At 39.2% G+C, this 26012-nt stretch overlaps 1 protein-coding gene across 1 annotated transcript in view; it reads right to left on the bottom strand.

Moving 5' to 3' along the window:
* Window positions 1-575: 575 nt before the first annotated feature.
* LRRC38 (leucine rich repeat containing 38) overlaps window positions 576-26012 on the bottom strand; it is a 43536-nt gene continuing 18099 nt past the window's right edge. Inside the window, exon 2 of the mRNA XM_031962830.1 lies at window positions 576-1477. Within this exon, the coding sequence (XP_031818690.1) occupies window positions 1224-1477 (254 nt within the window). The 3' untranslated portion in view covers window positions 576-1223. The remainder of the gene's footprint in view (window positions 1478-26012) is intronic.

Below are 26012 nucleotides of genomic sequence, written 5' to 3'. Positions count from 1 at the left end.
CCTTGATTCTACAAATCGATTTTATAGATGAGGAGAGTTTCACTGATTTCATCTAATCTCCTTTCATATATTCTTTCCCCATCCCCAAGCTATTAGATGGCACTGCCGCTTCTTAGCTACTTTTCCCAGCTGTGATCAGTGGCTCATTTGTTCTCCCTTTAAAATGCTAGATTTCAGAATCCGACCCATTAGCTCAAGTCATTAACTGGCTCTTGTGGCTTATTTTTTTAAAAAATATGTTTACTTCTTGCCTCCAATGAGAAATATAACCACAATAATTTCTTTGGGGGATCAGGCTTGTGATTTCATCACTGTTGTGAACCCCTGGGAAATAACTTTCTCTTCTAGTGCAGATTACCACCTGGGCCAAGACTAATAGACTTGCCTAGGGCATTGAGAGGCTATGTCCCTTGTCAGTACCTACTAGACGTAAGGCTAGCACCTCGATCTTCTAGATTCTGAAGCAGGCTCTCTGCTACTCAACATTGGAACCACAATAATAATATCAAACATTTATAAAAGTGGCTTAGAGTTTGCAAAGCACTTGACACACATTATCCCATCAGACCCTCACAACAACCCTGTGAGGTAGGAGCTGTGATCATCCCCATTTTACAGATGAGGAAATTGAAATTTAGGGAGATCCACTGACATTTAGTATGTGTCTGAGGCAGGAGTCAAACCCATCACTTCATGACTACAAACCACAGTTCTTTAATCAGTCTGGTTCTGGACTTGAACCCCAAACTGTCACTTGGGAGGTGGAAAATATTTTGGTCTCACCTCATCATGGCTAATACCCCAGTAAGGTCAGTGAGAAATGAATGAACTCAAATCATTATTCTAGTCAAAGACTATGAGTTTTCTTATTTCCTGGTTGGGTCTCCTCATCCTCAGGCAGAAAGCCTGCTCTGACCTTTGCTCTCTCTCCTTGCAGACCCAGGTCAGGGCATGGCTTTTCTTAGAGACTGGGCAACAATGCAATGGTTCCCATACTGTTTCCTGAGTCCCTCATTTTCTTTTGACTTCTAAGTCCTGAGAATAAAATTCTTCAACCACTGCCAACAGGGTCTGAGACCTCAAGGTCTAGAGGAGTGAGAAAGGTCTTGTTGACCTTGTGCTGATGGCAGACAAAACTTTCCAGTTGCCCCCATTTTCCCTTCTTTTCTCTAAGACGGTTCCTGGCTTAAGTCCTTAGACATTAAGTGTGAGGAGTTTCCAGGTCAGTCATCTTCTTCTTCGTCTTCATCTTCTGTATCTTTGTTGGGAGCACACCTCTGGAAGCACTGGACCACGGTGGCCAGGAAGAAGCTGGAGATGATGGCGGCGATGGACACGGCCACGCCTGAGAAGATGATGATGAAGAGGTCTGTTAGGGAGAGGCTGAACTTGCACTCACTGAAACTGGCTTCGGACAACTCGTGCAGGAATATTCTTCTGTTTTCCATGGGCAGGGAGCACTGAATTTCACTGAGGCCTAAGGGAAAAAAACCAGGCAGAGAAGAGAGCTTAGAACCCATTGGTTATTTGACCATAGGATTTAGAGCTCAAAAGGACTTGAAAGGTTATTTGGTAGAAACAGTGCTGAGTTCCAATCCAGATATTCTATTTCAACTTATAAGAACTTGGACAAATTGTTCATATTCTCTTACCTCAGTTTTCCCATTTATAAAATGGGAATACATAGTTTTATAATACCAAACTCATAGAGTTTTTTATGAACTAAATTAGATAATATATGTAAAGCGCTTTGCAAACTTTAAAAAATATATATAGACAAGATTTGGTCATTGCAAAGCCATGGGTATTGCAAACTGCCTCTGTAAATGTAAATTGAAATGGTCTTTGAGAATTACCTGGAACACTGAGTCATACACAAGAGAAACAAGACGGAAATCCAATTTTTTGTCTTGGAGGTCAGCTCTCAATTCACTATATTCCATTCTTACAATCTTAAACTGCTATCTACAAATGCCAATTTTTGTGGAGTTGAGGCAGCTAGGTATCACCTAATGCATGGAGAACTGGGCCTGGAGTCGGGAAGACTCGCCTTCCTGAGTTCAAATGTGGCCATAGACACTTATTAGCTGTATGACTCTGGACAAGTCACTTAACTCTGTGTGCCTCAATTTCCTCATTTGTCAAGTGAGCTAGAGAAGGAAATGACAAACCATTGGAGTATCCCCATTTTGTAGATGAAGAAACTGAGGCTGAAAAAACAGGTGTAATAGTAATAGCACTAGATATTGCTAGAGTACTCTGAGGTGTGTAAAACGTCACATACATCATCTCATTTGACCCTCATAATATTCTTTCTTTTTTTTTTGTGAGGCAATTGGGGTTAAGTGACTTGCCCAAGGTCACACAGCTAGGACGTGTTATGTGTCTGAGACCAGATTTGAACTTAGGTCTTCCTTGACTTCAGGGCTGATGCTCTATCCATTGTACCACCTAGCTGCCCCCATCATAACATTCTTATGAGGCAGAGGAAGCTACAATCATTTATATTTTATTGATAGGTATTAAGACTCAGATCAAGTGATTTGCTTCATGTATCTGAGGTGAGATTTGAACCCAAATAGATTGCTTTCTCCAATCCAACATAAGGCACCGAATCAAAAGGAACCATGAGCCAGCTGATGAAGGTGGCTCCTTCCTCTCCTATGAAATCACACAAAGGTCATTTTAGGATTCCATGTAGCCAATCCAGACACTTGGAATCAACCATCCCAGCCCCACTGAGATAAGAAGGAAGAGGAAGAATCAAAAGGGATAGAAAAGCCTAGCTCTACATAAAATCAAGTCAACAACTCACTAAACGTTTATTAAATGCCTACCATATGCCAGCATAGGCTAAGATTAACAAATAAATGAAAGAATGAGAAACACAGAGAATGATTCCCCCCCCCTTTCCTACAGAGTGGGCATGCAATTCTCCATACAGTTCACAGGCTCTCAGAGATGGAAGAAATCCTAAAAATGGATCTGTCAAACCTATGATTTAACAAGAACATCTTCTCCTCAAATCTACGAACAAGTGACCATTCCTCCTAGCAGAGCCCTCATTTCCCCAAGCAGCCCAATCCACCGAGGAATGGTGCAAATGATTAGGAAGTATTTTCTGGCATCCAGACTAAGTCAATCTTTCTGCAACTTCCACCCACTGCTGCTCCCTCGCCCGTCTTTTGGGGCCAACTGGAACAAAGCTAATCCCTCTTCCACAGAACAGCCCTTCCAATGCTTGGAGACAGCAATCACATCCTCCTGAGTCATCTCCTTAATCAAAGCTTAATCAAAGCTTTACTGTAACTGCTTCTTATCGTCAATTGGGGAGACAGACTTTTTTCTTTTCTTAAAGGACCAAAGTTTTTTCAGACTACTTGAAATGTTTTGAACAAATGATGTACGTGCATTTGTGTGTGGTGTGTCCACAAGTTGAGTACAATAATTTATCAATCAAGGATCATTATTTTAAAACACTTACTATGTGCCTATATAGTACATACTATACCATAGACCTCTGAGGCTATAATCAAACCTCATCTTCAGGAGTTCAAATCTGGCCTCAGACACACACTTGCTGTGTGACCCTAGGCAAGTCAATGAATCCTGTTTGCTTTAGGTTTCCTTTTCTGTAAAGTGAACTGGAGAAGGAAATGGCAAACCAGTCCAGGATCTTTGCCAAGAAAACCTAAATATGATCACAGATTCAAACATATCCCAATAGCAATTTTCAGGGCAGCTAAGTGGTAAGTGGAGAGAGTATTGATTCTGGAGTCAGGAAGACTCACCTTTCAGATATTTACTGGTCGTGTGACCCTGTGCAGGTCATGTAACCCTGTTTGCCTCAGTTTCCTCATCTGTAAAATGAGATGGAAAAGGAGATGGCAAACCACTGCAGTATCTTTGCCAAGGAAATCCCACATTGGTCATGAAGAGTCAGGCATGAGTCATAACAATTTTCAGGGCAGTTAAGTGGTGCAGTAGATAGAGTACTGGACCTGGAGACAAGAAGACTTATCTTTCTGAGTTCAAATGGGACCTCAAATATTTATTAGTTGTGTGACCCTGATCAAGTTACTAAGCCCTGTTGCCTCAGTTTCCTCATCTGTAAAATGAGATGAAGAAGGACATGGTAAACCACTCCAGTGTCTTTGCCCAAAAAATCCCCAAATGAGTTCATGGAGAGTTGGACACAATGGAAAAGAATGAACAATAAAAACATATATACACTAAATTTTACACCCTGGAGATACTAAGAAAGGCCAAACATCCTCTGCCTGAACCAGGAAAACATTGTATACAATAACAACAAGATTATGTGATGATCAACTGTGGTAGAATTGGCTCTTCTCAACAATGTGGTGATTCAAGGCATTTTCAATAGGCTTGGAATGGAAAATATCATCCGCATCCAGAGAGAGAGAGAGAGAGAGAGAGAGAACTATGGAGACTGAATGTGGATTGAAACATAGTGTTTTCACCTATTTTTTCTTTCTCATGGTTTTCCTCCTTTTGGTCTGGTTTTTCTTGCACGTGACAAATATGAAAATAGGTTTAGAACTACATATATTTAACATGTCAGACGCCCTGGAGATACCAAGAAAGGCAAAAACATCTCCTGTCTGAACCAAGAGAACATTGTACACAGTAACAACAAGATTACATGATGATCAACTGTGATGAACTTGGCTCCTCTCAACAATGCTGTTATTTAAGCCATTTCCAATGAATTTGGGATGGACAATAACATCCGTACCCAGAGAGAGAACTATGGAGACTGAATGTGGATTGAAATATAGTCTTTTCACTTTTTTTGTTTCTTATGTTTTTTCCTTTTTGGTCTGATTTTTCTTGCACATGACAAATATGAAAATATGTTTAAAAGACCTGCACATGGTTAACCTATATCAGATTGCTTGCTGTTTTGGAGAAGGGGAGGGAAGGAGAGAAAAAAATCTGAAACACAGGCTTACAACTATCTTTACATGTATTTGGAAAATAAAATACTATTAAAAAGATAATTAAAAAAAAAAACAGCCTCTGCCTTCAAGGAGCTGACATTCTAGAGAGGAGATAATATGGAAAGCACTATGGACATATGAGATAGCTACAGATTAGATAAGAAGTGATCACAGAGAGAAAAGTACTAGCATTTGGGAGAATCTAGGAACAATCTCCTTCAGAAGGTGAGATTTCACTGAGTCTTGAAGGAAGCCAGGAGATCCAAGTGAAGAAGAGAGGATACTAGGCATGCGGGAGAGCCTGTGAAAAGGTACAGAGATAAAATGATAGAATGTTGTAGCATTTTAGAAGTGAGCTCTTAGAACACTTAATGTCAGAGCCAGCAGGATCCTTAGAGGATATTTAATTCAATCCCTTTTGTTATATTATTGAGGAAATCATGACCTGGAGAGAAGAGTCTTGTCTAAGGTCACAGCAGCAACCAATGGTAGAGCTCAGATTCAAATCCAGGTCTCCAGAGTCCAAAGCCACTAGTCTGGTTGTTCTAACATACTATGCAGTTACTTATAAATGTTTTCTGTCAGTCTTGTCAACATTAATCTAGTCACTTTTAATTATTTTTGCCAATTTGATTGACAAGTAATTTCCTCATAGAAAGCAGCATGAGGTAATAGAAAGAGCTTTGGATTGAATCCAGTATTTGAATCTTGCCTCGAATACCTTCCAATTATTACTATTTCATTTTATGTAGAGAAAGAACCCACTTTCATGAAACTATTTCTTTTTCCCTATAAAGCTTTTTATTTTCAAAACACATGCATAGTCTTCAGCATTCACCCTTGCAAAACCCTGTGTTCCAAAATTTTTTTCTCCCTGCCTTCTCCTAGCAAGTAATCCCTTAGATGGCAAGTAATTCAATATAGGTTAAACATGTGCAATTCTTTTGTACATATTTTCACAATTATCATGCTGCTCAAGTAAAATCAGATCAAAAAAGAGAAAATGAGAAAGGAAACAAAATACAAGTAAACAACAACAAAAAAGTGAAAATCCTATGTTGTGATTCACACTCAATTTCCAAGTCCTCTCTCTGGGTACAGATGGCTCCCTCCATCACAAGATCATTGGAACTGGCCTGAATCACCTTGCTGTTGAAAAGAGCCACATCAAGGAACTATTTCTAATTTATGTGTCATTTCTTGTAAAATGTGATTTTCTATCCTTGGATCATCTTTCAATTGTTAGGGAAAATCATCCCAAAATATCATCTCTAAACAGTAATAATAATAACTTGTTATCTCTAAACAATAATAATAATAATAGCATCTCTAAAATTATAATTGAAGATTATATAATTATAAATACCATCCCATTTGATTCTTACAATGGCCTAATGGGGTTGGTACTATCATTATCCCTATTTTGCAGATGAGGAAACTAAGGCAGAGAGATTTTAGTGTTCTCTCCTGTTGATTATCTTCCATTTATCCTGAATGCAACTTGTATGTATGTAGTTGTTTGCATGTTGTCTCTCCCATCAGGCGAAGAACTCAGGAGCAGGGGCTACCTTCTTGCCCAGCACCTGGTACATAGTAGGTATTTAATAAATGTTTGCTGATTATTAATTGACTTGCCCAGGGTCACACAGCTACCATCTGGAGTTGGATTTGCTCCTTCTACCTCCATCACGCTTTCCCACTGTACCACTTAGCTGCCTATTTATATTAATTTTAAAATAAAGCCAGCTAATTAAAAGCCTGTGAGCCTTTGCTGGCCCGCTGCCTTCACAAGCTGACTTTTGTTTATGGTATCAGTCTCAGTGCCAGAGACTGAGGTGTGCCTCAGGACAAATTGGCTCTTTCCAAAACAGGTCTCACATTTCATCCGTTTCTACAAACAGGCTCACCAGAAACCTCATGGAGGTAGGGATCTTTAGGACAAAGACACGGAGAGACAGACATAGGATTTAGTCTGGATAGAGGACAGCCCTGGATTCAGCAGCAGAGCTAGATTCACATCTTGACTTTGCCCATTGATCGTCAGTCATATCATAGGATTGTAGATTTAGAAATGGAAAAGGGTTGGAAAGGTTGCTTTAGCCTAGATTTCAGATGTGGCAGTTTCTAGATAAGGAAAGTGAAGTTCCAAGTTAAGTGACTTGTCCAAGATTGCATGGATAGTAAGTGGCAAAAATCAGCTCTGAACTCAGATCCTTCAAACTCAAACCCAGAGCTCATTCCTTTTTGTCCTACTGCTCCTCTGACTTCTCATTGCCTCAGTTTCTTCATCTGTAAACTTAGCTGCTCACTAATGGTGTAGTGGAATAAATATTGGCTTCTGAAAAGACTTTGGTTTGAATGCCACATCTAACATCCCCTTGCTGGGTGACCATGGGACAAGTGACTTTGTCTCACTGGGTTTCAATTTGTCATCTGTAAAATGGGACTATATGATCTCTAGGGATTTGATTATTGCATAGAATTATAAGTTTAGGGTGAGGTTCATACAATGTCAAATGTGATTTTACAGAGAAAGAAACTGAAAGTGAAGGGAAAATGATTTGGCCCTCCAGTACCAAGATCTGAATCCAGGCCCTCTACCTCCAAGTCAAGTTCTCACTCCACCGCTTCACTTCCTCCCAAGCAGAGCACAAAGCTTTCATCTTTGAAAGATGCAGGGATTAAGCTCAGGACAAAATTCCAAGGAACGAATGAAATCCATTCAGAACTTGGGGCTTTGGAGGTCACTGGCTGCTTCTCCTTAGACGCCTGGCTATAGTGTAAAGCTCCTGGATACTTCACTCCTGGGGACAAGCACAGATCTCTCCTGCTCTCTGGCACAGTGCTTGGCACCCAGCCCTGGCAGAGACACGAGAGGAGCCTCCTGAATTAAACCTCTGTCACTCAGCTCATCGCTTCAAAGGTGACTTGAAAAACAGGCAGAGAAGTGGGAGACCCGGCTGGAATGTAGGGAGGAGAGGCTGGACTGCTGGAAGGTTAGCTGAGGTCGCTCTGTCAGCAACGTTGCCTCTGCAGAAGGTCCAAACGGGTCACATTCAATTGGCCCTCATCTACCTGGCCCAGTGGTATTGTAACAACAATCACTGACACATATTGCTTTGAGCTCTGTAAAGAACCATTGATTCTTTTAGAAGCCAGAGAGTGCTGGACCTGTCAGCTAAAGACCTAAAGTCAAATCTGACCTCTGACACTTACTCCCAGGGTGACCCAGGAAAAAGCAATCTCTTAATCTTGCCTCCATCCCTCCCACCTCCTCCTCTCATTGGTGAGTTTCTGCCCAGCACCATCCTGACTTTTCTGAGAGAGAGAGAGAGAGAGAGAGAGAGAGAGAGAGAGAGAGACAGACAGACAAAAAAGAGAGAGAGACAGGCAAAAAAGAGAGAGAGATAGAAAGAGAGAGACAGAAATTGAGAGATAGATAAAGGGGAGGGGGAGAAAGAGAGAAAAAGGAGAAGAGAGAGAAAGAAAGTAAGAAGGAGAGAGAATGAGTGAAAGAGGAGTGAGAAAGAAAGAGAGAAAGAGTGAGAGAGGAGAGACAGAGAAAGAGAGAGATCTCTTGTCACCCCTGAGCCCATCCCGATTCTCCTTTGTGTGCTGTCTTCTCCCATTATAATGCAAGCTCTTTGAAAGGAGGGACTATCTCTCTTTTTGCTTCTATTTGTATTCCCATATATTAGCACAGTGCTTGGCACATAGTAAGTGCTTAATAAGTTTTCTTTCTTTCTTTTTCTTTCTTTACTCTCTCCTTCTTTCTCCTCCTTCCCTCTCTCCCTCCCCCCTTTCTCCTTTCTTTCCTTCCTTCCTTCTTTCCTCCCTCTCTCTCTCTTCTCTCTCTGCTTTTGTCTCTGTCTCTCTTTCTATATCTATATATCTTTTGATGTCTGTCTCTCTCTTGGTCTGCCTCTGTCTGTCAGTCTGTCTCCGTTTCTCTCCTCTCTGTTTCTGTCTCTCTCTCTCTCTCTCTCCTCTCCTCTCCTCTCCTCTCTGTCTCTCTCTTTTTCTGTCTCTCTGTCTCTCTCTGTGTCTCTCCTTTCTCTCTCTCTCTGAATATCTGTCACTGTCTCTCTGTCTGTCTCTCTCTTCTTTCATTTTTCTCTCTATCTCTGTCTCTCTCTTTTTCTCTCTCCTCTCTGTCTCTATCTCTCTTTTTCTGTCTCTCTCTGTCTCTCCTCTCTCTCTCTCTCTGAATATCTGTCACTGTCTCTCTGTCTGTCTCTCCCTCCTTTCATCTTTCTCTCTGTCTCTGTCTCTCTTTCTCTCTGTCTCTGTCTCTCCCCCACCCCCCTACCCTTGTCTCTTCCTCTGTCTCACCCTCTCTCGGTTACTGCTTCATTTGTACAACGGGGATAATGAGAGCACCAACCTCACAGAGATGTTGTAAGGATTAAATGAGATAATATGGTTTGCAAATATTAAAGTGAAAAGTGGAGATGTTTGTTATCATTATTAGCAATAGTCGTTAGAAAAAGACTTTACCCGGATCTCATTTGATGTTCACAATAACCTTGCAAGATGAGTCCTGAAGGTAAGATATCCCCATTTCTCATGTAATCCAAATGAGCCCAGAATGGGTCAGTGATTCCCCACAGTCACCCAGCTAATGAGCATGGGAAGCACACTTCAAACCTGGTGTGAAAGAGGTGGAGGCGCAGCTTATCCCAGAGATGGACTAAACTGCAAATGGCATTCGCTCGCTGTTGATCTCACTTATTCCATCCTCCTCTACTCAGCTCCCCAGGGCAGAACAGGGCCAGGGAGGTCATGCTCACAGACACAGCCAGCTGACTCTGGACCTGGGGCAAATTCAGTTCTGGGAAGGAGTTTGGGAGTGCAGGACGTGGGCCCAGAAGGATAAAGCTGTGCTGGGACTCCAGGCCCGGTGAGGTAGAGGGCTAGGAATCCAAGTGAGGGGCAAGATGCAGTGTCAGGACAGAGACCCCCACCCGCCCCATGCCACTTGGAGCTCCAATTACCCTTACCCCAGCGGAACGCCCTGCCCTGGCCTGGCCTACTGCACAGTCCAGCTCTGGGAACATTCCAGCCTCTCTCCGATTGCTGACGAGGTCACACTGGTCCAGCCTAGGCTGAAGCCTCCTGCTTCCCCAGGACCCTCCCTCCCCTCCGTCCCCCGCTCCAGCTATTTCTGGAATCACTCGATTTTTCATCAATAGGCCTATCTGCCCGATGCCAGCTTGTTTGTTTGCCCCCTCGCTCTTGCAGCAACAGATTACATCCGGCTGAGCCAAATGTTTACATTCATTTGCCTTCCCTGAACATATGCTGATTGAGCCGGGAGGCCTAGAAGTGGGCTGAGCTACAGCAGAAGGCAGACTAGGATCTAATATTTTTATACAAGAGAGAATCTAAATTCAGATGGTGCTGGGCTGATTGCAAGCAAAGACGGTCCTGATTTTCTGTTTTCCTTTCTGCTTATATGTCAGTGAGTGAATGAATGGACGAATGAATCAGTAAATACCTACTGAATACCTCCTATGAGTCCAGGTATTGTGCTGGAGGCTGGGGATAGGAAGCCCCAAATGAAATGATGTGTGCCCTTAAGGAGACCCCAAATATGTGTGTGTATGTGTATATTACATATGTATGTACTTGTGTGCATATTGTATGTTTATATATGTATGTGTATGTGTATATTATACTAGAAATTTTATAAACATATATGCACATATAGGTGTATATATATTTTATGTATATCTTGTTTTAGATAACCTATATGCACATATACATATTGCACATGTACACGTATATGCATGTGTGCATTACATATTTTACACAATGTATGTTATACACTTGTGTATATATATGCATATATGTACATTACATAATGTATATATTATCTATGTATATATATATACAGTTATGTGTTATTTTATATATGTACAGAGATGTACACTGTATTTATGATATACATATATATGTGCATATATGTCGATGTGTATATGTGTGTGCATTATATATAATATAATGTATATACACACATATCTATAGGTATATATGCATGTGTATATAGTGTATATGCGTTTCATATATTTTAAATAATGTGTATATGCATATATACCTACATCACATGCACACATATATATATATAAGGATGTGTGCAATACACATATATTCTTTATTTATATAATGTATATATAATATTATATACAATATAATCTTTATTTATATAATGTATATATACATATTATATAAAATATATTCTTTCTTTATATAATGTATACATACACATTATATAAAATATAATCTTTATTTATATAATGTATACATATACATTATATAAAATATATTCTTTAAATATAAAATATATCCATGTATATATATGTGTGTGTACATCTATCTATCTATCTATACATATATATATATATATATATGTATATATATATAGACATACATATACACATATATATATAGAAAATATTCTCAAAATAAGTTCATGAAGCTGGGCTTAGACCTAGCAGTCAGGGTCACACTAGCTCACAGATGATGAGTGACAGTGAGACCTGAATCATGGGTAGGATCACAGGCTGATACCGTGAGAGCTGGAGGGAACAGGAGCCCAGAAGTAGCTCGTTCCAGGTCACCTGGGTCCTAAGTGGCCAAGTCAGAATTGGAAGCCAGGTCCTCTGACTCCCTGCCCATCTCTGTTTCTGCTGAGTTGTACCTATGACAAAGCCAGGAAGTGAAACCCTTCAAGGGTTTATATTGGTAAATCAACTCAAAAAAGCACGAATAAAATGCTTAGTATGTGCCAAACACTGTGCTAAGGCCTGGGAATACACATAGAGAAGTAAGATAGTTTCTGCCCTCAAGGACCTTACCTTCTAAAGGAGGAGAACTGATGGGGGATGAGAGGAGATTATGATGGAGAAAGAAGTCTAGAGAATCAGGAATGAAGCTTGGAGATAAATGAAGGAATAAACCTGGCTGACCTGGGCAGATATCTTAAAATGGACATTATGGAGTGACTGAGGAATCAGAAGAGTGCAGAGGTGGAGTGACCTTCTGGAGCAAGCTGGCTGCTGGGGAAGAAGGAACTTTCAGGCTGGGCAGACTATTGGACTATGGAGAAGAAAGCAATTTGGAGCATTAGGAGGGGAGCCCAGAGAGGAATGAAGGAGAGAACATGGCTGGCCTTGGCATTTCCCTTAAAATGAAGATTTTTTTTTAAAAAAAAGATTTAACCAATCAGAAAAAGAGGATGGATGAATCTTCCAGGGGGAGCAATGTTAGCCAAGAGCAAAGAAGGTGGACTTCAAAGCTCTTGTAAACTTCAGAGTATTATATAAATGTAAATTATTATTAATATTTCACTTTGGTTCAAAGTCTTTGAGTCTCTGGTTCCTAGACAGTGATTCATTTATCACTTATTTATATTACTTTTTATTAGTAGTATTTTAATACATTATGCTATTTGAACCTCACAAGCATGCTATGGGAGGGGAAGTTTTAATAATTCCTGGTCATTTCTGAACTATGATGCTTACACCTTGACCCTTCTTTCCCATCCCCAGAACATAGACTCTATTTGGATTCTGTACAATGGGCTCTAATGGATGAGCTCTTTTCTGATTTTGCCCAGAACTTGGCTATAATACCACTTTCTAGCCAGCTTCAAACAATACTTCCTTCACCCCTTTCATCGCTGGAATGTGGGTTCCTAATTCTGGGATTTTGGGCTCTGACAGGTAAGCTATGAAATAATGGTTGGGTCCAGAGTGAGGAAGACCAAGTTTAAACCCCTCAGGGCACTTATCAGCTGTGTGACTTTGGATGAGTCATTTAATTTTTGTCTGCTTCAGTTTCCCCATATGTAAAATGGAGATAATAATGGTACCCACATCCTACTGACTCTCAGAGAAGTACTTACCCGATTCATAGTCATAATAATCACAACTCTAGAAGTAGAAAGAACAAGAAAGAATATTTAGGCCAGGGGGCCCTTCCTTTGTAGTCAATGAACTTATTTATTTTTATTATTATAGCTTTTTATTTACAAGATATATGCATGGGTAATTTTTCAGCATTGACCTTTGTAAAACCTTCTGTTCCAACTTTTCCCCTCCTTCCCCCCACCCCCTCCCTCAGATGGCAGGTTGACCAATACATGTTAAATATGTTAAAGTATATGTTAAATACAATATATGTATACATATCCATAGTTATTTTGCTGCACAAGAAGAATCGGACTTTGAAATAAGGTAAAATTAACCTGAGAAGAAAATCAAAAATGCAAGCGGATAAAAACAGAGGGATTGGAAATGGTATGTAGTGGTTCCCACTCATTTCCCATAGTTCTTTTGCTGGGTGTAGCTGGTTCTATTCATTATTGAACAAATGGAACTGATTTGGTTCATCTTATTGTTGAAGAAAGCCACGAATGAATTTATTTTTTTAAAGATAGTTTGATAATAATTGGTTATATATATATATATATATATATATATATATATATAATTGGTTTCCTTTATCCTATCATTTTTACATTTAGACCATCATTCTGAGAAAGACCCAGATAAGAAAGGTTAAGAATCCCTGATCTGATCCTACTCCTTCTTTTTTAAGGATGAGAAAACAGGGACCCAATGAACCAAAGAATCATAAAACATTAATGATTAGTGAAGGGATCTTCAATCACTTCATCTAATCTCTTCATTATATGGATGAGAAGTTAAGCAATTAACCCAAGTCAAGTCAAGTCAACAAGCATTTATCAAGTGCTTACTCTGTGCTATCACTACACCAACTGCTGGGGATGGAAACACTAGTAAGAGAAAGCTAGTTCCTGCTCTCACTGAGCTTATATCTTAATGGAAGAAGAGAAAGCCTATAGAAAAAAGAGTGATTAGAAAACAGTTTTGTTCTGGCAAGAGATCAAGTGGAGATCTTTCAGGTTTAGTAATGGAAGAATGGGGGCATAGAGGCAGAAGGAAAAGGCAGCTGGAAAATGGTGGAGAAATCTGGACACTAAAGGCTGGCCTAGGGACACACAAGTACTAAATAACAGAACCTCTTTTAATGGCCTGGTCAATAATACCATCTTTCTAACTCTATTTATATAGCTCAGAGGTATCCTTCCAACCATATCCCACCCTTCCTCAGTCTTTGGTTATAATTATTCATCTTGTTCTAGGCTCAAAAGAACAAGGGAACATCGATCTCCCTTCTTAGAATGGCTCCATATTTAATGAAGTGATGAGAGGGACAATACAACTCTCCTGAAGGGACCTGTTAGCCACCCTGGAATGACAAAGTTCAGTTTTCCATTTAAGATTTTCTCAAAACTCTGCCTGTTCCCTTCAAGTCCCATCTTTCCTTGACTAATGACTTCACCGAAGCATCTGACACCCAAACCTGAAAGGACTGAGTATTTGCCATTCTCCTGAAATAGCTGGTGACACAGAAGAAGGGAAGAAGGTAGATTAAGATTAATCTCTTTTTGGTCTGTTCCTTGCCAGTGAGGAGTCCTGTGAGGACAGATTTCTTTTCACCTTGTGGTAAAAGAAGTTCTCTCTGGGGTCTATTCCATTAGAGTAGAGCGCCCTTCCACTAAAGGTCAAGTGGCTTGGTAAAAGCTGGAGTGCTTCCAAGGAGACCACTCTCATAAAAAGGGAGGAAACTGAGGTTCAGAGAACTTAAATGACTTAGGCAACTAAAGTTTTGTTAGGAAAAATTAGAAAATAATTCCCTAGTTAGGAAAATTTTTTTCAGACATTAAACCTAAATGTGTCTCTTTGTATTTGCTACCCGTGGCTGTTGTTCGGTCCTCTGGAGACAAAGGGAAAGTTTCATCTCTTCCATGATAGCCTGCCTAATGCTTGAGAGTAGCTATTATGTTCCCTCTGAGCATCCAACAAGCTTTTAAGGAAAACCTATTATATATAAGTCATGGGATTAGTACTGAGGGTACAGAGACAAAGGAAAAACTGTCCCTTATATTCTATTGGAGATAAACAACACACACACACACAGATGCACATTCAGACTAATTTGAGGAGGTGAGATTTGAGAGGTGATATATGAGCTGAACCTTGAAGGAAGCTAGGAACTCTAGGAGGTGGAGGTAAGGAAGGAGTATATTCCAGACAAATGGCACAGCATGGAAAAAACATAAGAGCTGAGGGAGAACATCCAAGGTCTCAAGCATCACCACCTTCATTTAGGCCCTGGGAAGCCCAATAGGGCAGATTCTCTCTATGACCCCTAGAATAGGTCTCACTGCCCCCAGCAGGAACCTGACTCTGCTTCCAGTATCCTTTGCTTCTGAACTCAAGTGACACAGCAAATGCTAGGTCATTCACCTGGAGAAAAAAGCCCTGGTTAATTCTTCCTGATGAACCTCTCACCCAAAAGGAAGCAGGAAAAAAACCTGTAAATCTTTTCAGTCTGCTCTATCATGTGTTCTTTCCTGATTTCATTCATTCAAAGGATCACAGGTCCTTTGGGGAAGCATGACCTCCAAGGTTATCTTGTTCAACCCTTTTGTTTTTCAAAGGAGAAAATTGATGTCTAGGAAGATTAACTCATTTTTTTCAAGATGAGAGAGGGAGGATGTAGCTGAGGAGAAATTTGAGTCTAGGTTCTTTGATATGAAATTCGGCAGTCTTTTTTTAGAATGATCTTATCTTTTTATATACAGAATATCTGAGGGCAGCTGCAGGGGGCAGTGGATACAGTGCCAGATCAGGAATCAGGAAGATTCACCTTCATAATATCAAATCTATTTGGTTAGATGAGAGGTTAAGTAATTAAGCCAAGTCAAGTCAAGAAGCATTTATCAAGTGTCCAAACACTTACTAGCTTTGTGACCCTGACCAAGTCACTTCACCCTGTTTTCTTCAGTTTTTTCATCTATAAAAATGAGCTGGAGAAGGAAATGGCAAACCAGTATCTGTGCCAAGAAAAAATCCAAATGGGGTCAAGAAGTCAGATACAGCTGAAAAGGACTAATAACATAATATGAAGATGAGGCACAGAAATAATGAGGGCTTTTATAGGGGAACCCCTGAAGAGACCATAGTGGAATTACTGAGGGGATGAGAGCAAGAGTGAGAAAAACGATAGTCAGTCCAAGAGACTGGAGACACTGAGGAAGGAGCTGAGCCTAGGCAGAAATCAAAGGACTGAGAAGGGGAATTGCAAAGGAGGTGAAATAAGGAAGAATCAGCGATGAAGAGAACCAAGGGAAGGAGCCACAAAGCCTCTCCTTTTCTGAGCCCCAGTTTCCTCATTTGCAAAATGAGCAGATTGAACTGAATAATCTTCATGATCTTGTCCAGCTCTGACATTCTCATCAATTTTTTGCCAGTTGTGTCCAACTCTCTGTGACCCCATTTGGAGTTTTTTTTTTTTTGTTTTGTTTTTTTGGCAGAGATGCTGCAATGGTTTGCCATTTCCTTCTCCAGCTCATTTTACAGAAAAGGAAACTGAGGCAAACATGATGAAGTGATTTGCCCAGGGTCACACAGCTAGGAAGTGTCTGAGGCCAGATTTGAATTCAGGAAGATGAACTGATACTATCCACGTTGACACCTGACAGCCCCTCTTCTTAATTTTGTGAATCAATAAATAATTATGAAATTCCCACTGTATTATATTAGGCACCAAGAAAGAGAGAAAATTTAACTGGGACCCTCCCTGTCCCTGAAAAGATAACAGTCTAACAAATTTACAGAAAACTAGTTCAGGATGGAATCAATGAAGGAACTTTAAGCTCAAATAATTATATAGCTATCACCTCATACCAGCATCATCATCATTACTATCTAATCTAGCCTCCAAAGTTGACAGTCTGTTATTCTTCCCACCTGGATTTCATTCAGCCTGTAACAACTCTTTGACTCAGACTGCAAAGATTAAGAGTTGCATTCCCCCCCCCCCCCCAGTCTGGGTGACATGATTGGTGAAGCACTGGGTCTGGAGACAGAAAGGGCTGAGTTCAAAACTAGCCTCAGATACACCTGTCTATATGACCCTTGGCAATTCATCCTACTTCTGTCTGCCTCAGTTCCCTCATTTGTAAAATATGCTCAATAAGAGTACCCAGCTACCTCACAAAGTAGTTGTGAGGATCAAATGAGACAAAATATGCAAAGTACTTTGCAAATCTTAAATCATTATCAGTACCATCATTGTTATTATTGAAAGAGGAAGCTAACTCTGGAGAGGAAAGAATATGAGAAGAGAGGAAATGAGCAAGGTGACCAGGTAGTCCCATGACACAAGGAACATCCGAGTGAATATGACTCCTAGGGGCTGTTTCCTTCTTCCAACCAAAGCCTCCTAGCAAGACTATAAAAGTAAAAATTAAAGTGACAAGTGTATAGTATAAAATTAAAAATAAAAATTATAGGTGCTTGCTTAGGAGGCTGGAAATTCTGAGAGAAAACAAGTGATGAACAAGTAATCCTTAACCCTACCCCTGTCTTACTTTAGAGGGTAGGGGACACTCACTCCTAATCATATCCTTTCCTTCTGTTAAAGGCTACATCTGATTGTCTAAACACCTATGATTAACTTTAGACAGTATTTTCTTGTGTGCCAAGATTCAGAACCCATGGAAGCTTCATAGGAGGCAATGATCTTTCCAAGATCTTAATCCTTCAGCCACTGTCAGAAACCATTCAGAAGTCTCATAACTGTACTTGCAAGAAGAGTTACTATGGAATATAAGGCCTTTTAGAATTTGCTTTATCAGACATGGGCCTAATGGGATGACCTCCAACGTTACAGTAGAATCCTACATTTAGACCTAAAAGGGACCTTGGAAATCACCTGATTAAATTATCTCACTTGACAGAAGTGGAAACTGAGACTTACCCAAAGATTTAGGTAATTTATCCTCTCTGGGTCTTGATTTCTTTATCAAAAAATAATTATATTCAATGACCTCTGCAATCTTGCAGATCTAAATTTATGAGTTGGAGTCAGAATATAGGTGTCCTGACTTCATTATACCATAAGATGTCGCTTTTTTGCCTCAATTCTCCCTACTGCAAAAGCCAACTTTGTAAAGAGGCATCTGAGAGGGAGCTCCCAGCTTTAGGGAGTAGAGCTGAAAGCAAAGAAGGCTATGGTTCCCAAGAGTGCTAACCTTTGCCCACTGAAGTCTCCCTCATTAAACATCCAGAAGATGTAAAAAATCTCCAGCGAAGGCTAAGATGGACTCAGCCAGAGGAGATTAACTGATTTCTGTTCAGTGAAAGGGTCAGCTGCCTCATCAAGTACAAGCTCCATCTTTAGCATTAACCCCTGTGTGAGGAAATTGAGACTGAGAGCTGAAATTAGGCAGGACAGCAGATACAAAATGGAATAACTATGCTTTATTCCTATAGTTCTGTCTCTGTCCCTCCCCTCCTCAAGAAATGTCCATGACTCTTTTGGGATAAAATATAAATTATTTTATGTAGCATTTAAAGCCCGTGACAACTAAGCTTTGATCTACCTTTCTGGTATTATTACATATTATTCCCCTTTACTTATGCTACATTTCAGCCAAATTGACTTACATCATCCCCATTCTTATCATTGCTAGTATTCATGTCATATTTTAAGGTTTGTGGAGTACTTTACACATATTACCTCATTTGATCCTTGAAACAACCCTGGGAAGTAGTGCTCTTATGATGCCCATTTCATCAATGAGGAAACTAAGGTTGATAGAGGTTAATTCAAAGTTGATCTTCCTGACTCCAGCTCTGAATCCATTATGCCCCCTAATAACCTAACTTATATTTATTCAATATTTCATCTCCTGCTTTGGTGCTTTGGCATAGGGTTCTCTCCCTCCTCATCTATGCTTTTTAAAAAAATTTTTAGCAGCATCCTTCGAGGTTCAGCTCAGATGCTATACCCTACCCCTCCTATTCCTTTCTTTTAAACTTTTATTCTATGTGTATTATTAATCTTTTGTCCTAAGTTGCACTGTTCTTCCTCCCTCCCTCTCTCTGTCCCTCCCTCCCCCCCTTCTTTCCTTCCTTCCTTCCTTCCTTTCTGCTTTTTAAAGGGATAATTTTTATTGTTTTTTTCTTAATAGTATTTTTCAGTTACATGTAAAGTTAGTTCTTAACATTCTTTTTTGCAAAAATTTGAGTTCCAAATTTTTCCCTCTCCCTCCCTTAGCTCTGCCTTTCCCAAGGAAGAAATCAATCTGATATAGGTTATACATATATTTTGTATACATACACATATACAAAATATGTACAATGTTTTAAATATATTTCTCATATTCCCGAGTTTCTCTATTGTTAATGATTCTTCCCTAACCCACAATTATCTTGTTTTTATTTCATATTTACTTAGTGCTGATTTATTGGTGTAATAATAATAGCCAGAATTTTTTTTTAGCACTTCAAGGTTTGGAAAGTGCTTTACACTCATTTGATCCTCACAAGAACCCCGTGAGGTAGTTGGCTATTATTATTCCTATTTTACAGATGTCAAAACTGAGGTTGAGGGAGATGAAGTGATTTGCCCAATGCTCACAGAGTTACCAAGTGTCTGAGACAGGATTTGAACTTAGGTCACCTGGGCTTCAAGTAAACACTGGTACTCACTGTGCCACCTAGAATCTAGATATGGGTATAGATTCTATCCCTTCTACCACAATGTAAGCTTTTTCAGAGCAAGGACCATTTATTTTACAATGAACCTGCCTAATATAGTGACAGAGCCATAGCAGGCTTTTCTAGGAACTTGCTTTGAATTGCCTAATTTACCTTCTATATCATCAACAACATTCCTTAAGCATCTGTTGTGAGGCATTAGAAAGTTGTAAAAAGTGTTAGGCTTAGAGTCAGAAAGTCTTAGGTTCAAATGCTACTTTTTACACATTTCACAATTTTAGGACACCAATGTTAATCACTTTCCTTACTTGTGCCTCCAACAACTTATTAGAATTTAGCTACTAAGTCATGGAAGGGTGGCAAATTCCATTTGTGGAGAGAGACTGGGTAGTCTTTATGGTCAGGAAGTTATAGATCCTTCTTGTATTTGTGTATGAATTGATAAAAATGAAGATTAACAAAGAAACATGGAAGAACATACAGTGTGATGAAGACAAGATCAGAACAGCAACATTGAGGTTTAACAAAGATTTCTGGAGAGCATGGGGCATATTCGTTTGGTGCTAGGGTGGGACACTATATTTTGTCCCAAACATCCTCATCCCTGCTGATCACATGAGCATCTTTCCAATTTCCCAGTTTCATAAACTTGGAACTATCTTTACTCTCTTCTCTCTACATCATCCACTCAATTTTGTCACTACATCTATATGTTTCTTCTCTCCACTCATATAGCTTTTACCAGAGGTCAGTCTATTACCAACTTTTACTTGAATTATGGCAAATAGTCTCTTAATTGACATCTTTACTTCCAGTTTCTCCTCTCCCCTCTCCAATCCATTTGGCACACAGTTTCCAAATAGATTTTTAAAAACCATCTCTCTCTCTCTCTCTCTCTCTCTCTCTCTCTCTCTCTCTCTCTCTCTGTCTCTCTGTCTCTCTGTCTCTGTCTCTCTCAACTTGAATTTACAAACCAAATAACCACAGGCAGTCACTTTATATGAATCTAAGTAGCAAAGTAAATTAAAGGATAGAACAGGATAGGAAAGGATAGGATAAGACAGATTTGGACAGGACAGAGCAGATAAGATAGAACAGGACAGGTAGAATAAGATAGGACAAGATAAGGAATGATTTGATAGGATAGGATAGGGTAGGATAGTATAAAATAGGATAGGATAGGGAAGGGGTAAGATAGGATAGGGCAGGGTAAGATATTGGATTTTTTTTTTTAGTAAAGTACATCATAATATAGCAAGGCACAATACAGTATGGTATAGTATGATATAGCATAGCATAGTATAACTAACATAAGGAAAAAGATTGTTGATAAGACAGCTACCTATAAAACCTCTAACTAAAATGCATTGTTGGTGGAGTTGTGAAATGATCCAACCATTCTGAAGAGCAATCTAGAACTATACCCAAAGGGCTATAAAGCTGCATACCTAGCAGTGCTATTACTAGGTCTGTATTCCAAAGAAATCATAAAGAAGGGAAAAGGATCCATATGTGCAAAAATGGCAATGTACAAACATTTGTAACAGTTCTTTTTGTGGTAACACAGAATTGGAAAATGAGTAGATGCTCATCCTTTGGGGAACGGCTGAATAGGTTGTGGTATATAAAGGTAATGAAATATTATTGTTCTATTAAAAAATGATGAACAAGCTGACTTTAGAAAGGCCAGGAAAGATTTACATGAACTGATGCTGAGCGAAACAAGCAGAACCTGGAATACATTGTACACAAAAACAGCAAGATCGTGCAATGATCAATTATGAAAGACTTGATTGTTCTCAGCGGTTCAGTAATCCAAGACAATCCCAAAAAACTTTGGACAGAAAAAGAAGTAAGGAGATTGAATGTAAATCAGCACATGCTATATTCACTTCTTTTTCCAGTTTTTTTCTCTCCCATGTTTTTTTTTTCCCTTTTGCTCTGATTTTTCTCTCCCAACATGATTCATATAGAAATGTGTATTAAAAATAAATAAATTCTTTTAAAAAACTTCAGCTAATGGAAAACCCAAATACCAACCCTAAAACAAGTTAAATAAGTGCACTTAGATTTACCAGGGGAGGCTGTCTTGGATTATCTGCTTCAACTGAATTTTCCTTCAGGCACAGAACTCTGGGGATTATAAAGTATACTAGGATTGGGGGAAGGATAAGGGGCAATTATGTCTTGTAGTCTGTGGCAAGAAGAGGTCCATGAGGCATGGGGAGGCATAGGAAAACATTGTTTTCCTCTCCAAGATATTAGCCTGGAGCTCCAGCCGAGTTACAGTTCTGAATATATACATTGCTTCTGACACATTTTAATACTTTCAGGTTCTTGTGATATCTTCAGTGGAGGTACTTTTTCTACCACTTTTGACCACAGACACTTTTACATGTTAGTGGACAGTTTTAAGGAAGTGCTTTGGCTAAAATATTTATCACTCTGAGACCAACACGATAAGGAATTTTTCCAAACTTAGCTAGATTGGTTATTGTGGAACAGATAAATGGCTAACTGAGTACAGGGTCTGTGCTCAATATCTTTCCACCTTGATTTGGCCTGGATAGAGATTGTGCTTGTCTAGCCTCACTTTCTTTTTTTTTTCCTCTGTAATAACAGAAAATTTATTTTATTTTATTTGTCTAGCCTCACTTTCAAGAGTCTAAGGTCAACTTGATGTCATTTCTCTATATTTTAAAGAATAATTGCTATGGAATATTATTGTTCTATAAGAAACAATTAGCAGGATGATTTCAGAGAGGCCTGGGGAGACTTACATGAACTGATGCTAAGTGAAAAGAGCAGAACTAGGAGATAATTGTACACATCAACAATAAGATTAGATGAAGATTGATTCTGATGGACATGTCTCTTTTCAACAATGAGATGATTTAGGCCAATTCCAATGATCTTGTGATGCAGAAAGCCTACACCCACAGAGAGGACTGTGGGAATTGAATGTGGATTATAACAAGCATTTTCATTCTTTTTGTTGTTTGCTTGCATTTTGTTTTCCTTCTCATTTTTTCCCTTTTTGATCTGATTTTTCTTATACAGCAAAATAATTATATAAATATATTGGATTTAATATATTTTAAACATGTTTAACATATATTGGATTACTTGCCAGCTAGGGGAAAGAGTGAGGGGAAAGGAAGTGAAAATTTGTACACACAAAAATTTGTAACACAAGGCTTTGCAAGAGTCAAGGTTGAAAACTTATTCATACACATGTTTTGAAAATAAAAAGCTGTTAATAAATTTTAAAAAAGAATAACTTCTCCTGTGGTATATGAATGCAATAGTATATGACTACTATTCTGTAAGAAATGACAAATATAGAGAAGCATGGAAAGACTTATATGAATTGATTCAGTGTGAAGTGAGAAGAATAAGGAAAACATAGATCCAATGACTACAACATCAACGGAAAGGACAAGCATATAACAATCCAAGCTAAAGGTTATGAAATTTTACAGAACAAGCTTAAATGAGAGGCTGATTCCTTTTTTCTTTGTAAATATGGGTATGGAACACTTCATATGATGTGAGATTTAATTGATTGATTGACTAGTTTTTGTTATAAAACATGGCTCTCTGGGAGGGGAAAAGAAGATGTACTAGGAAAGAAAAGTAATGTAAAAATAAGAAATATCATTATGTCTTAAAAATAATAAGGCATCTAGGTGATGTAGTGATTAGAGTTAAAATTTAGAACCCCCGATCTAGACTAATCCATACCTAAAAAAGAATCCTTTGCACCCTATGTATGTTTTGGCATTTGCAATAGAATATAAATTCTCTGAGGGTAGGAACTATTTCATTTTTGTCTTTGAGACTCCAGGACCTAGTGAAATGCCTGGGTTTACTGGAAGCTTATTACATAGTGGATAGAGAGCACAGAGTCTAGAATCAGGAGGATCTGAGTTCAAATCTGGCCTCAGACATTTGACACTTAACTACTATATGACCCTGTCTGTACAAGTCACAACCTCAAATGTCTCACAAAAAAAATAACAGAAATAAAATTCTATAACTTACATAGGAGAGGCAGCATGAAATAATTGAGAGTTGGCCTTGAAGTCAAGAATGTTTGGAGTCAATTTCTTTATCTGATGTATGTAGGCGATGTGATCACAGATAAATTAATTAGCTGATCATTTCCTTGGGGTTGGAGTCAAAATTCTTACTTTCTGGTTTATAATAATAATAATAATTACATAGCATTTGCTATTTGTCAGGCATTGGGCTAAGTGCTTTTCAATAGCTTATTTCATTTAATCCTCACAACATCCCTGGTAGGTGCCATTATTAATACCATTGTTTTTAAGAAATGGGGAAACTGAGGCAGAAAGTGGCTAACTGACTCGCCCATGATCCTACTAGTAAAGTATCTCAGGCTGGATTTCAGCTTTTTCTGACTCCAGGAAACATTATATTTCTTAAAGTTAATGCCTCCTTTTCTTTTTTAAGCCCCTGTTTGGTGATTATGGTTTTATCTTTTATTTTCCTTTTTTTATTTGAATCTTGTTATTTATGGTTGTTAACTTCCTCTTAAATTTTATCCTATTATTAAATTCATCCTGTCGGTCCCTTCCCAATAACTCTTCCTCCCTCCAGAATTCACTAATGCCATCTCTGTGTCCTCAGTCTGTGATTGTTCAGGAGGTGCTGGTTATGAAAATCTTTTCCAGAATAAAATAGTTTAGGGCCCACAGGACTCTCCTTACCATTCATTACTAAAGGTAAATGTTTTTGCCTTGCATTGAAACTCTCAGAGCAATTTACTCACCAAAAAATAAATGTTTTTAAATAAAAAATGGTCCTAATTTCCCTGGGATGTCAGGAGCTAGTGTTTAATGAGTCTGTAATTTTTCCAGAGCCAGTGGTGTTATGGAGGACTGCTGGAATCCAAGCAGTTCTAGGCCAAAGTTTTTTCTCTAGCCCAGGGCTTCTTAAACTTTTTCTACTTGTGACCTCTTTTTGCCTGAGAGATTTTTATGCAGTCCTGGATATATAGATATATAAACCAAACATTAATAAATCATAAAGAAATTTACTTAAAAATAATTCTTTAGGATACATGTAATTTTATTATTTATTAAAGACAAAAGCAAATTTTATATTACAAATGAGATGGATGTGCTCATTTATTTTTAGATGAAGAATTAAATCTTGCTAGAATATTTGATACTTTTTACAGCTGACAAATTTTTTGGCAACCCTCACATTCAGGGGAAGGATACTGGAGGTCATTTAGTTCAGTCCCCTCATTTTACAGGAGCAGAAAATAAGGACCAGACAAGTGAAGTGAACTGCATGCTGATAATTTACCAAGGATACTCTCCATGATCACTCTGTGAGCTAGGCAGTAAAAGCATTATCTTCCCAGTTTATGATAGGAAAAGTGAATTTTAGAAAGTGATATGATTCTTCCAGAATCACCAAACTCACAAGAGGCAGATCTACTGATTCCAAATCCGCGAGGCTTCGTACAAGAGTGGCCCTCCTTAGAGGCACCAGAATGGGCCCATGGAGGCCCAGCTTCACTTTCCAAAGAAGGAGGAAGAGATTGGAAGATCCATGACGTTGCAGGACTTGAAGTACTTTCCTAGTTTAAACTTTGGATGCTCTGACTCTGACTTTCTCTACTCTAACTTCTCTCCCAGCTCTGACATACTGTGTTCTAAGGGCTCTTTCAATTCTTACTCACAGTGTTCTAAGGCTCTGTGTACAAGCCCACAAGTCACACAGTAGGATGCATCTGGAAAGCCCCAGCGTGTGGGTTCCCAGAAGAGGGCCGTGGTAGGTCAGCCGTCTTGGATAACGATGGACTGGAAGTGAACTTGATGTGCGCAGTATATATAGAAACAGACTCTGTCTGCCAGCAGGGGATCCAGGGATGACAGGGGCTTGGGCTTGAGCAGAAGGGGCCTTGGGACACACAAAGAGCTTCCCAGGCTTCCACTTCTTTCTTCATTTGTCTGCTCATACATCATGTCTGCTTAGGTTTAGATCATAACAAAGGGAGGTAGAGAGAAAAGACATGAGAGTAGTTGTCCCAGGCAAAAGTTAGCATAGGTTGGGAGCAGGAGAGTTCTGGGATAACAATCTACATCTCTTCCACTAAGCTGTTCACCAAAAGGGAGATGATGGGTGATTGGCTAAGTAACTGCCTGCCTGTTGTGAAATCTAATCTGCTCTGTTCTTTCCTCTTTCTTTTCTTCTTTCCTTAATTTTCTTCCCTCCCTCCTTCCTTCCCCCTTCCCTCCCTTCCTTCCTTCTTTACTTCCTTCCTTTCTTTATCCCTCTCCTTCCTTCCTTCCTCACTCTTTTACTCTCCTCCCTCCCTCCTTCTCTCCTTTCCTTTCTTTCCTTCTTCTCTTTTCCCCTTCCTCCCTTCTCCTTCTTCCTTCTTTCCATTCTTCCTCCCTCCTTTCCTTCC

Source organism: Sarcophilus harrisii, chromosome 3, assembly GCF_902635505.1.
Source record: "Sarcophilus harrisii chromosome 3, mSarHar1.11, whole genome shotgun sequence".
In the NCBI taxonomy this organism is placed as follows: Eukaryota; Metazoa; Chordata; class Mammalia; order Dasyuromorphia; family Dasyuridae; genus Sarcophilus; species Sarcophilus harrisii.
The sequence above is the reverse complement of the archived record's forward strand: the minus strand, read 5'-3'. Positions and strand labels throughout refer to the sequence as shown.